Here is an 11,507-nt window from a genome sequence, read left to right as displayed (position 1 = left end):
AGAACTACAAGAGAAGCACAATGTTTTTCAATTACAAAGGAGGCAAACACATGAATACAAAATATTATGTAACTACTCCTAAGTATACAAAATAACAACTTCTATAATTACATAACCTTCTTGGTCTATTCAAAACCCCATCTAACAGGCTTTTATTACACACTACCAAAGTGTCAACAACTAACATAAGAATATCAATAAGTTTAGTTTTATAGGCTTCTGCTAAGGGCAACATGCCCTCCCTCTTGAAGTGGTCATGCCCTCGAAAAGAAAAACGCAACAGTCTACACTATGTAAACCTCCCCATTTCTCCCTCTTGAAGAGGTCATGCCCTCAAAAAGAAAGATGCAATGGAATGGACTATATAAATTCCCCTCTAGCAATGTATGTTTCCATGAAACCTTTGCACTCAAATGTTTATCGGGTGAAGCTAGCATTACACAACTGTTCGTGAATTTCATATATTTGTACATCCATTAACTCATATAATCACGTATGATTGACTCCATATGTATTAAGGTACTCGAGGGCAATGAGTATAGTGTGACTAAAAAGTTTTTAACTTTTATTGTGTTAATAAGCACTAATATCGCGACCTCCTCCATGTATACATTCACGAGATTTCTTTTACTGATGGCTGTCTGCGCAAAACGAAACAAAACTAAAGCACTAATATCGTAACCTCCTCCCTGTATACATTCACGAGAATTTTTACACTGATGGCTTCTCAATGCAAAACGAGACAAAACTAAATTTACACTTTCTATTTTTTTTTATAGGATGCATGAAATCTTTTAAGATTTGCAAGATGGCTCATCTACAATTAATGAATAACAATTCAAATGGTCGTTGCATCTATCATTTGTTTGTAAGAAACATGTGATTATGAGTAAACCTTCAGCATTTGCAAGATGACTCATGAATAACGATTCAAGCGATCATTACATCCATAATTTATTTATGCATATATGATTTCCAAAGCAACCTGCCTTCTCAAAAGTTAAAAATATACGTGATAGTATTAGTGCATAGCCTTTCCACACTATTCTTTGTAAGATAATTCTTATATCCATCTTATCAATTTGGATCCAAAGCAACCTGCCGTCTCAAAAGTTAAAAATATACGTGGTAGTATTAGTGCATAGCCTTTCCACACTATTCTTTGTAAGATAATTCTTATATCCATCTTATCAATTTGGATCTCCTACATATCATTGCAGGTATATCCACTTTACAAAACAGACAGGGAATAAGCAGCTTTGCTGCTCATTTCACTTGTTTACCAATACCATTCATCCATAGATATGCATTAGGCACTCCCAATTTTATTTTTGCAGAGTACCCTTGACCACTATTGACAATAATATTTAAAATTTTGGCATCTTTGTCTTAGACTCTGATATGTTGAGCAACTTCAAATATTTCACATCCAATTGTCATCCCTGCTGACCTTCATTTGCTGTGGACACACTACAGAAAAGGTTGAACGGTTCACTAGCCTTGGGCCAAACAAATGTTGACAAGGCTAAAGCTAGAGGAAAGAACATTAATCTTCATGGAAAGAGAAAAATCAGTATTATAGCCAATGCTGTTAAATACTACTTTAGGGTTTAGAAAGGCAAGTTGATTCCTCCAATCAAAAAGCTCTCGAAGGACAGCTTCAAAATGAAGCAAAGCATAATCTATTCATTAAAGATTCACTTGAGCAAAGCATATACATGTTACAAAGTCCACCTGCACAGGCCAGCATAATGGAAATGAATAGGCAGTGAATACAACATAGATTTTATCCGCATGTGAATGGTGGAAAGTGATTCGCTGAGCCAAATAAATGCCATACAAATACACCATTGCTTATGAATCATCTAATTGTTTTCATGCCCAATATCAGGACTCCTCTAGTAACATCTCCAGATAATTGTTCACCAAATATCTCCCAGTTGACTGCACATCTAGTCTCTTCTCACTGGGTTCATATTTTCCTTTCCGAAGCTCGTAACGATAAGTCACAGCAGAAACAATGTAAGCTTTGTCTTCTATAGTGACAGATTCACCACATTGCATATTCTGCAGGCATTATTAGACAATTTCACATGAGGTCAACATAAGGAAAATGCATCACATAATGCTAGCAAACAGAGCATACCTCTATAAGTTCCTTAAATTCAAGAACCTCACCGTAGGAAAGCAACGGATTCCCAAGTTCGTCGGAGGAGGTGTAATGTCAATCACTTTATATGGGTCACGATCACAATTTCTTTCCCTTTTTCTACATAAGACTCGAACCACGCTGGGCTGCATTTTCGGCGAATAAGGAGATCACATTTTTAATATTGTGTCATTCCAATATCGGGTACGCCATAGGAAACAAAAATGAAAAATCCAGGAAAATACGTAGCTTTGGTAGCAACAAAAGAAAAGTACGACCTGCCAAAAAGAAGTTTCTTTTCCATTCAATTTTTCGAGTTTAGTGATTAGAACTGACTACAAACAACAGCTCAAAGGAAACAGAAATGCAAAGTTCTCGGGACTTATAAACGTTGAAGTTTATTAAACAAGCTGAACCGGACTGCAATCGACCAGCTCAACCTGTTTTTGGCCTTTTCCAGTTAGAACCAGCCAATCAAACCAGTTTCAACCAGTATTGTCCTGAACCACCTAAATCCCATTTCTGATCTATGTAATGATGCCTTTCCCACCCCCGCTTTAATTGCCTCACACCCTTTTCATTGTCCAAACTTGACAGTCAGTAGCGTTGATTCGGCACTATTCTTGTGCTGATTCGGAGAGCTTCTTATGCCGATTTGGAATGTTGATTTAGAGAATTGATTGGAGTGCCTCTTCGATCTTGCAGCTTCTCTTTTGCTAATTTGAAGAGTTCATTCAGATCTGTTCTTGGCACCGACTTGGAGCTGTTGTCCCACTGATTTCTAGCTTATTCAAATAGTTATGTAGTATGATTTGATTGTACACTGTAGCATAATTATTTTTTGGACTCTACAGAATATCAAGACAGTTGATTATGTGGTATGACTTGATTGTAAACTGTAGTACGGTTATTTTTTGGACACTAAAGGCCACTTAGAGCATCAATGTTTATATATTTTTAGTTCAGATATGTATTGCACCCATTGCCATTTTATTATATTCAGCTTTAGATGCTATATACATGAGAAAACATTGCATAATATATAGATATATATATGCATAATATATATATATATATATATATATATATATATATATTTGATTGATCCACACGTTTTTCCACTGTTTCGATTCAATTCATGATTTTGAAAATGACCAATTAACATTGACTCGAACCAATTATAATTGAAAAAGATCATCATATTTTGGCTGAGTAAAAAATCAACTATGGGAAACATAACTAAGGGAAACCATAAAAATAATAGTAAATAATCAATATATGAGTTAATCACTCTTTAACATGACCCCATGAAATGGCTGCACGCAACTTATTTGAAACCACCATGAAAAGTTCAATTTGTTGGCTATAAGGGGCATGAATAAAATTGAACAGCCCTAAAATAGTAAAACCACATCTCATTTAATGGTCCTTTTTTATTTGAGTAGTTTTCAGCTCTTTGCTTGATGCCTGTGGAAGAAGACTCAGAATTGTCTGGGACCTTTTCCCCTCTTGCAATCGTGTGCCTAGTTACAATTAGAAAATGTTGCGTGGAACAACTTAAAAATTCTATTGCCTTGAATTATTTATGTACCTCAGTCAACCACATTAAGCTTTTGCAGATGAGTTACTGAATAGAAACATACTTTTGAGCTGCATCCTGTCTGCATTCCTCTGAGGATTCACAACAGCAGCAGTAATTCATAGTTTGCTGGGCTGCATCAACAATTCAAATTCAGATGGCTATACGTCATAGGTCTGCAGCAGCAAATCGATGCTCACAAGGCCACATTTCACAGGGTGCAGCTCAAGCAGATTACAGGGCCACTGATTGTAACTGGCCACAGAACACTTAATTTTAGTTTGATTTGTTCAAAAAGCACTTGCACAGATTTTATGAAAACGAGGCACTCATTAACTACTGTTTCAAGTGTAATACACCAGTTTTGACCCCTGAATTATGATATGTTAAATTGTGTATTATTTATATTATGTGGTTTATGTGAGTATAGTCAGCCATGTGGAATGAGTTATAATGACCCGTGATGTCTTGTAAAAATTCCTAGCGTTGAGCTCAAGACAAAGGCCAACTAATGAATGTGTATGAGTCCCAGTAGTAGGCTAGGATTGTCATGCGGCTGTTATGTTTTTCATGCTCTGCTTATGTCAGAAAAAACATACAAGAAAGAAAATGCATTAATATAATATCCACCAAAAAGGTTTCTTGAAGAAGCAACAAGGGGACTAAGATATCACAAGAGGGGAAGAGGAAAGGGGGTGTATGGGTGATTTGACCTTTACATTTGTCCTTTTGGAGGTGCTGCCTTGTTGTGCATGAATTATTCTATGATTGCTTGACTTTCAGTTATTCTTTTGACATTGCCAATGCTTCTTGTGAAGGGCGTACTACCAATGCAAGGCAAGCATTTATTGTGTAAATTCTTCGGCGAAAGCATTATTCAACATTGTTCATAGGTCACTCTTCCATTCACCAATTGCACTTTTTCCCTCTTCTGGTTTAGGAAGAAATGTGAACCCCATGGTTGTTATGCATGTTATGCCTACCAGAAGAGAATCCCATGAAATTGTGGCTGGTAATAGTCTGTGGAAGTTGGGGATTTGTCACCAAGAATATGAGAGGAAATGGGATGGTTCTGAAGGAAAACACATGGTTGGAATGTTCAGAACAGCTCAAGCAAACACCATTAAACTTTCTACCCTATTAGTGTTGCTCATTGATTGTTTTGGCCAAGTGTTTCTCCTCTAGGTTATTCCCATAACACAACAAACAATTCTGCTACACTGAAGAGCATCGGAAAGGAAGAAAATCCCTGGAAACTATTGAGCAAACAAAGGGAAGATTTTCCTTGTGTTGTATAGGGCAGTGGAAGAGATTGCCATGGCTGATTGATGGCTGCATGAGGACCTGGAGCACTCCATGGTGAGCAACTTGGCTACTTCATGAGAGTAATGGCTTGGTTTGAGTGAGATTAGAATCCTGTAGGAGCTTCCTTTGCCCTAGTGGTATAATGGTCTAGCTTGGAGGTGGAGTCCATAGTTGATTCCTACATTTGGGTAGTGAATTGCTCCTCAGCAACTGGCTTGGTGGACTTCACTTGATTGCAGATAAAAGTTCATGATAAACTATTGGTGAAATGCTTAAGGTTTGTACTCTACTCTGTGATTTCATAAATTCAAATGGGAAATGAATGAATTCAAAATACACATGATAATTCTACTGCATCTTTATATTTGCATATGAATTTTGATTTTAATTGTTACAGGGTGAATCTGGTGTAAGAGTCATTTAGTAGAATAAGGGATTTCAAATTGAGTGCTCTGATGGCTAACGGAAGTACATCATAGATTGCTATTACAGCTCAACTCACAAAACTGGGCCAGTATGGGCAGTTTATATGAATTTTATGATAAATTTTATAGTTGCATACCAACTGTCTAACATAATGCCCCAGTGAAAAATTTATTGACTCTAATGGTCAAGGTGATGATATAATGGTGGGGACTTGCAATCTTGGCAATCTTTCAAGCCTTTGGATTTGTTAATGAGGTAAGTCCAATGTGAATTCATAAGGTTCGGCTCCAAAAAGCATGAACAAACAAACCCATAGCTTTTCCACGAGATACATAGTTCAAGTGTTGGAAACACATACCACGTTTAATTCTGGAGGAGGTTGTGTTGTTCAAAATTTGATAAAATGGGGTAGTAACGTTGTATTCCATTCCAATAGAAGATGAAAGTTGGAGGCTCAGTGTTGGCCGAATGCAATCAGAACAGAACTCAATGACTATGGCCTTGGATCATCCCTGGCAAAGACCAATCACTTGACAAAATAAGCAAAAGCATCCAAAACCATAGAGTCCACACTGGGTGAAAATTGTAAGCTAAGGAACTCGTTCCTTCCTTCAAAAAATGGTTTATCATTTATGCATAGAAAGACTTCTGATATTTTGAAAGGGTCAATGGTCCAATGGATCAATGTTTCTAAAATTTGAAATGCCCTAACGCCTCAAAATAGCCTGATGGTTCAATCCATTAATAGTTCAAAAGATGGCCCATGTTCAAAAGAGGCCATGTGGACGAAATTTGAAAGACGCCCAATGGACAAAGTTTGAAATACACCTAATGGCTGATGTTTGAAAGTGGGCCAATGTCCAAATTGGGCTGCTACTTCAAAATAGCTTAATGGCTGGTTGTTCCATATTGCTTCGATAGTTTGAAAGTCGCCAATGGCCTTAACTTCGATAGGGGGTCGATGGATGAGTTCGAAGTATGGTCGATGGTTGATGCATGGAAATAGGTGGAAATAGGCCAATAGTCAAATTGGTTTGATGGACTCGGTTCAAATGAAGGTTGATGACCTTGGGAAAAAGGGGGTCAGTGGCCCCATCTTTCGAAGTACCCCAATGGCCTGACATCTAATATTTGAAAGATATCAATGGCCTTAGTTCCAAAGGGGTCAATCCAATGGTATTTAGATTATGCTCGATGGCCTTAGTTCCAACGACAAGTGGGCAATTTCATGATGTTCAAGAGATTGATGCCTTCATGTGAAGGATCTCAATGTTTGAGAAATGTGGCCAATGCCTGCATACCAAAGTAGCCGACGTTCAAATATCTCCAATTGTCAATGGTCTTAGTTTTAAATGATCCGATGGTTGAGTTTGAAAGGAGGTTGACGCATGGAATATAGTAATCCTTTGAAGTGGCCTGATCTGATGGTTGAGTTTGAAAGGAAGTTTATGCGTGGAATATAGTCATCCTTTGAAGTGGCCTGATGGTTGAAAAGAGCCTGATATCTTCCTTAGAATGGGCCAATATTTTTTCTTTTTAAAACCATGGGAACCTATAACTAATTTGATTAATTTAGACTAGATCCAGGATCAAACTTACTAGCTGCCACCATAACCCAGGGTATATCTAACAGCCCAAAAGACAGATATATCAATAAACTGTGACAAAGCAAGGGCCAATGCATCCAAAGGCACACTAGAGTAGACCTCTATGCTGGGTTCATCTAGACCTCTATCCTGGGTTCATCTACCCTTCTAGCCTTATCATGATGAATCAACATGTTACTTAGTGGGAATTGAACCTAGGTGGGGAGATGAACAAATAGTCCGACCAACCACTCAAGCTAGAACCCTGGACTGATATTTTGAAAGGAGCTTGATGTTCAAAAGGGGTTGATGCTTTTGATTGGTTTGACACTTGAAAGTTGAAAGTAATCAAATATTCGAAAAGGGGTCAGCTGCTTCATTGAAGGGAGCTGATTCCATCATATAAAAAAGGCCTTCAACCCTGACAGCTAGTGAGTGGATGCTAGGAACAAAGGAGGGGACATGGATGCTAGGTGGGCAAAATTATGAATGACATGTTGCTACCATGTCAGCAAAAAAATGCATAGATTGTTATAAAAAGGGGTTTCTGGTCATACAAATTTAGATAGAACTAAAATTTTAGGTGGAACTTCACAGTGATAATGTCGACTAAAATGTCCCTGAACTCAAGTTCGCAATTTCAGCATTGAATTCAAAGAAATTGGTAAAACGTAATTTTAAAAGGACGAGACCATACTTTCTGCCAGCAACTCCATTCATAATGAAATTTTCATAAAAGAGGACTATGTGCATTATTTTCTGCTAATTGCAACTGCTGAGAATTAATGTTGCTACTGGCTCTGTAGACTGTTACTAGTAGTGAATGAGGATAGGAAGACACCTGTTGAGAGGTTAGTGCAGAGCGGTCGTCAGCTCCCATGAGGTACCACTTTAAGAGGTGACATCAAGGACGTTGATGGAAACCATATAGGTATGATGGGCCATGCCAATATGATAGGAATTTTTAATGAGACTTCCTTTCATTATGTTGGATACCGTAAGTGTTCAATTAATTATACTTGAACGCATAGATGTTATTATACCAGATAGGGCATGGGAAAGGTAAGAAGCCTTGTACACATAAAATTTTCCAAAACCTTTTGACACATTCATGTGACAGAATGATGTGTTAAGCTAGTTATGACAACATAACCAAGGCAAGTGAATGCTTGTGCCCGCAATTTGAAAAGGAATGCCATGTGTGAGACCATGTTCTTGTTGGGTTCAGGAAATCCTATATCTTTTCACATATATCCAATGGCCTCCTTACTTGCGTCGGTGTCCTATGCCATAACCTTCTTCCCTACACTAAAAAGTACTGGATGGGAAGTATTCCTCAGGGACTGTTTAGCAGAGAAAGAAAAGACCTTCCCTTTGGTTGTGTTTGGTTGAAGAGGAAGGTGTCCAAATGGTCAAATAAATGTTGGTGAGGTGGTTGGATGATGTGTTGAGGTGTTGGAAAATCCCGAGCTTGTCATGGTGGATTGCATCACATGATGTTATGGTATTCAGTGTAATGCTAGTATGCATTAAGTGTATCTTGTGATTGTGCTAGTAAATGCTTCTGTTTGATTGCATCATGATAATGCAGGATAGTGATACCATTGCAGTGTAAAATACTTCATTCTGTAAAAATGTTAACAGTTGAAAATGATTGAATTGTTGGTGTGACATAATGCTGAGATCATTTCTTTATTGTTGGCAATGTAACGTGGAAAAATTGTATGCATGAAGACTCATGACTTGTTTGGCTAAATCAAAGCTTTGTCAATAAGGACAGAATGCAGGTAGAGTTATCTTGGATTTGACCCATATTGAAAGGCTGGGTACTACCAGATGCAAAGGCTAGCATTATGAGAGGGATCTCATATTTGCTAAATATGATAACTTTATGAACAGTTTCACAATTCTGAATGAAATTTTAATGATAAAATCTCATGGTGATTGTATGTCTTAGTTACGGTGAGTTGACAGATCTGTCCAATGAGGACAAATGAAGGTATTTATAAACCTGAAAGCATGAGGAGGATGCTAGTGTGATGATATTAGAACCCTTTTCTATATCTTGATTGTCTGGAGCTAATTATTGGCTTGAGTCTGCTAGAGGGATGCCCCAGCAAGAGAACCCTGGAGATCTATACTCTTGTTGTCTCTGAAAGCCTTGGCAAATTATGGATTACCGAAGGCACTGTTTAGTAGAGGAGGATGTCTAAACCTAAGAGGGTTAATAGAAGAGGCACTCTTCATCCCTATAATGACCATGGAAAATGATGAATCTCCCAAGGGACTGAGCAGCAAAGAAGGAGATACCTGAGCCTGTGAGGGTCAGTGGCTATAAGGAAGAGGTGACTTGGATGAATCTATGAAGTAAGATTCATGGCATATGCCAACTCCAATCAAGAAAATATATTTTGGGTGTATAAGAAAAAATAGAAGTTGAATCTCACCCATGAAAACGATGTGAAGCAAACATATACTAGGGCTGAATTTACATGTCATATCCTGTATTCTAAATATATGTACTTCAGTTATGAATTTAGAATTCTTATAGATGGAAGAATTGTTGCATTGAAATGATTATGACATTCATGCATTCCTTTAATGATTGCTATAGGTATATGCAGAAATTCTAAGGCCTTGGAAGCATCTCTAGGTAGTGAAAGGAATTATCATACATTGATGTCCAAGATAGCTAGCAAAGGCATGTTTGCAATGGGGAGGATAGCATTGTAGATGCAACTAAAGAATGAAGACATGGTCTCATTGCTTGAAAGAAAGGTTCACCAAGGATGGTGTTATTCCAAAGGTGAGGGGAATGTAAAACCCCAGTGTTGACCCCTGAATTATAATACACTAAATCGCATATTATTCATATGGATTATTTATATGGTGTGGTTTATGTGAGGAAGTCAAAGCCATGTGGACTAATTTATAATGATCTTGTGTTGTAAAAATGTGAAATGAATTTTAAATATTCGTAGTGTAGAGCTCACAGCTAATGTTAAACTACTAGATGCATATGAGTCCCAAGAGTGGGCAAGAATTGTGGTGTGGTTGTAATGTTCTTCATGGTGTGCTTATTCTATGAAAAGCATGTATAAAAGAAAATGCATTAATATAATATCCCCCAAAAAGGTTGCTTGAGGAAGCAACAAGCCCGGGACTATTATACCACAAGAGGGGAAGAGGAAAGGGGTGCATGGGTGATATGATGATCTGAAATGGAGCAGATTAGTAATGCTGTGCTAATTCCCCATTCAGAATATAACCCAAGATGCTTATCATTTGCTTATAAAGTGCTTAAGGATTCACCATGTTTGCTTAATTAACTGATTCCCATGAGAGTTTCTTATGTAAATGTTATAAACAATTTAACATAAAACATATGCTGAATAGCAGCAAAATAACAGCAAAGAATATCAAAATACAACACACAACACAGAGATTTAATGAGGAGTTCACCCCTCCTAGGCTATGTCTCTTTAGTCCAGCTTCCAATGCTTGGCCTCTCTATTATGTTCAAAATTACAACAAAAGTGTGTTTACAATGCTCAAATGCCTCTGAAACCTGTCTCAATGAGTTTGGAATGCTCAAAAATGGCTATCTAGCCTCCTTTTGCATCCAATTTGGATAAGAACTAAAGAAGTTATGACTTCTCCTAGTTCTCCACTATTTGTTCCACAAATTGCTCCAAAACTGACATAATCCCACAAATTCGCTCCAGAATCCGCTAACTGAGTGAGAATTTGGTCGTGCCACAGGCCATAACATATCGGCCATATCGCAAATCGCAATCGGCAAGGACCGGCGGCTTAAAGTCTATGAACACAGCGGAAATGTGCGATTTGTGCGATGCGATATTGGCAGACCCGACGGGAACTTAAATTGTGGTTCATAAACGTATCGTGTCCAAGAACTATCGCATTTCGCAATCGAAAATCAGCGCAGGAAAATTAATCGGCGGTATCGGCAAACCCAACGGCATATAAACTGTAACACATAACATATCGCATCTGGGGTCTTATCGCTCATCGCAATCGGCGAAGAACCAGCGGCAGTCTTAAGCGGAACTTGTGTTTCCTGCGATATGCGATTGTGATATCACATCGCAACCCACTTGCTGAGGGCCAATTTCCATAATACTCGTCCATCTGCGATATGTGATTGCAAATAGATCGTATCGCAACCTGTCTGCGTCGGGGCCGATTCTTAACACCTTTCTGCTGTGACTGCGATATGCAAGGGCCAATGGCAGCCTGCCACTTGGCGCCTCCTCATTCACTGGGACCTTTGCCACGTCATCCAATCTTGCCATGTAGACAAGTCAAACTTGAACTTTGACTTGCTCTAACTTTTGCATACGAGCTCGGATTTGAGTGTTGTTCGCACCGTTGGATTCAGAATGACGAACTCTTCGATCTAAAGCTGGGTTTTGACAAAATTCTGACACTTTTATTTTTT

The 11,507-nt window shown here is 38.2% G+C and overlaps 1 protein-coding gene across 2 annotated transcripts; it reads right to left on the bottom strand.

Moving 5' to 3' along the window:
• Positions 1-1,552: 1,552 nt before the first annotated feature.
• LOC149206836 (uncharacterized) lies at positions 1,553-3,892 on the bottom strand. Of its 2 annotated transcripts, none has more exons than XM_089395592.1 (3): positions 3,793-3,892; positions 2,179-2,295; positions 1,553-2,067 (listed from the first exon to the last, which is right to left on the bottom strand). In XM_089395592.1, the coding sequence occupies exons 1-3, from the start codon at positions 3,814-3,816 to the stop codon at positions 1,888-1,890; spliced, it is 321 nt and encodes a 106-aa protein (XP_089251718.1). In that variant the 5' UTR covers positions 3,817-3,892; the 3' UTR covers positions 1,553-1,887. The 2 variants fall into 2 exon arrangements, with proteins under 2 accessions (XP_089251718.1, XP_089251719.1); XM_089395593.1 differs by lacking the exon at positions 3,793-3,892 and adding an exon at positions 3,741-3,770.
• Between the last annotated feature and the right edge of the window lie 7,615 nt (positions 3,893-11,507).

Source organism: Pinus tabuliformis, chromosome 1_2, assembly GCF_031772625.1.
Source record: "Pinus tabuliformis cultivar Carrire ecotype Pingquan chromosome 1_2, CPIR1, whole genome shotgun sequence".
Taxonomy (NCBI): domain Eukaryota; kingdom Viridiplantae; phylum Streptophyta; class Pinopsida; order Pinales; family Pinaceae; genus Pinus; species Pinus tabuliformis.
Note: the sequence above shows the minus strand (reverse complement) of the source record. Positions and strands in the feature narration are given on the sequence as shown.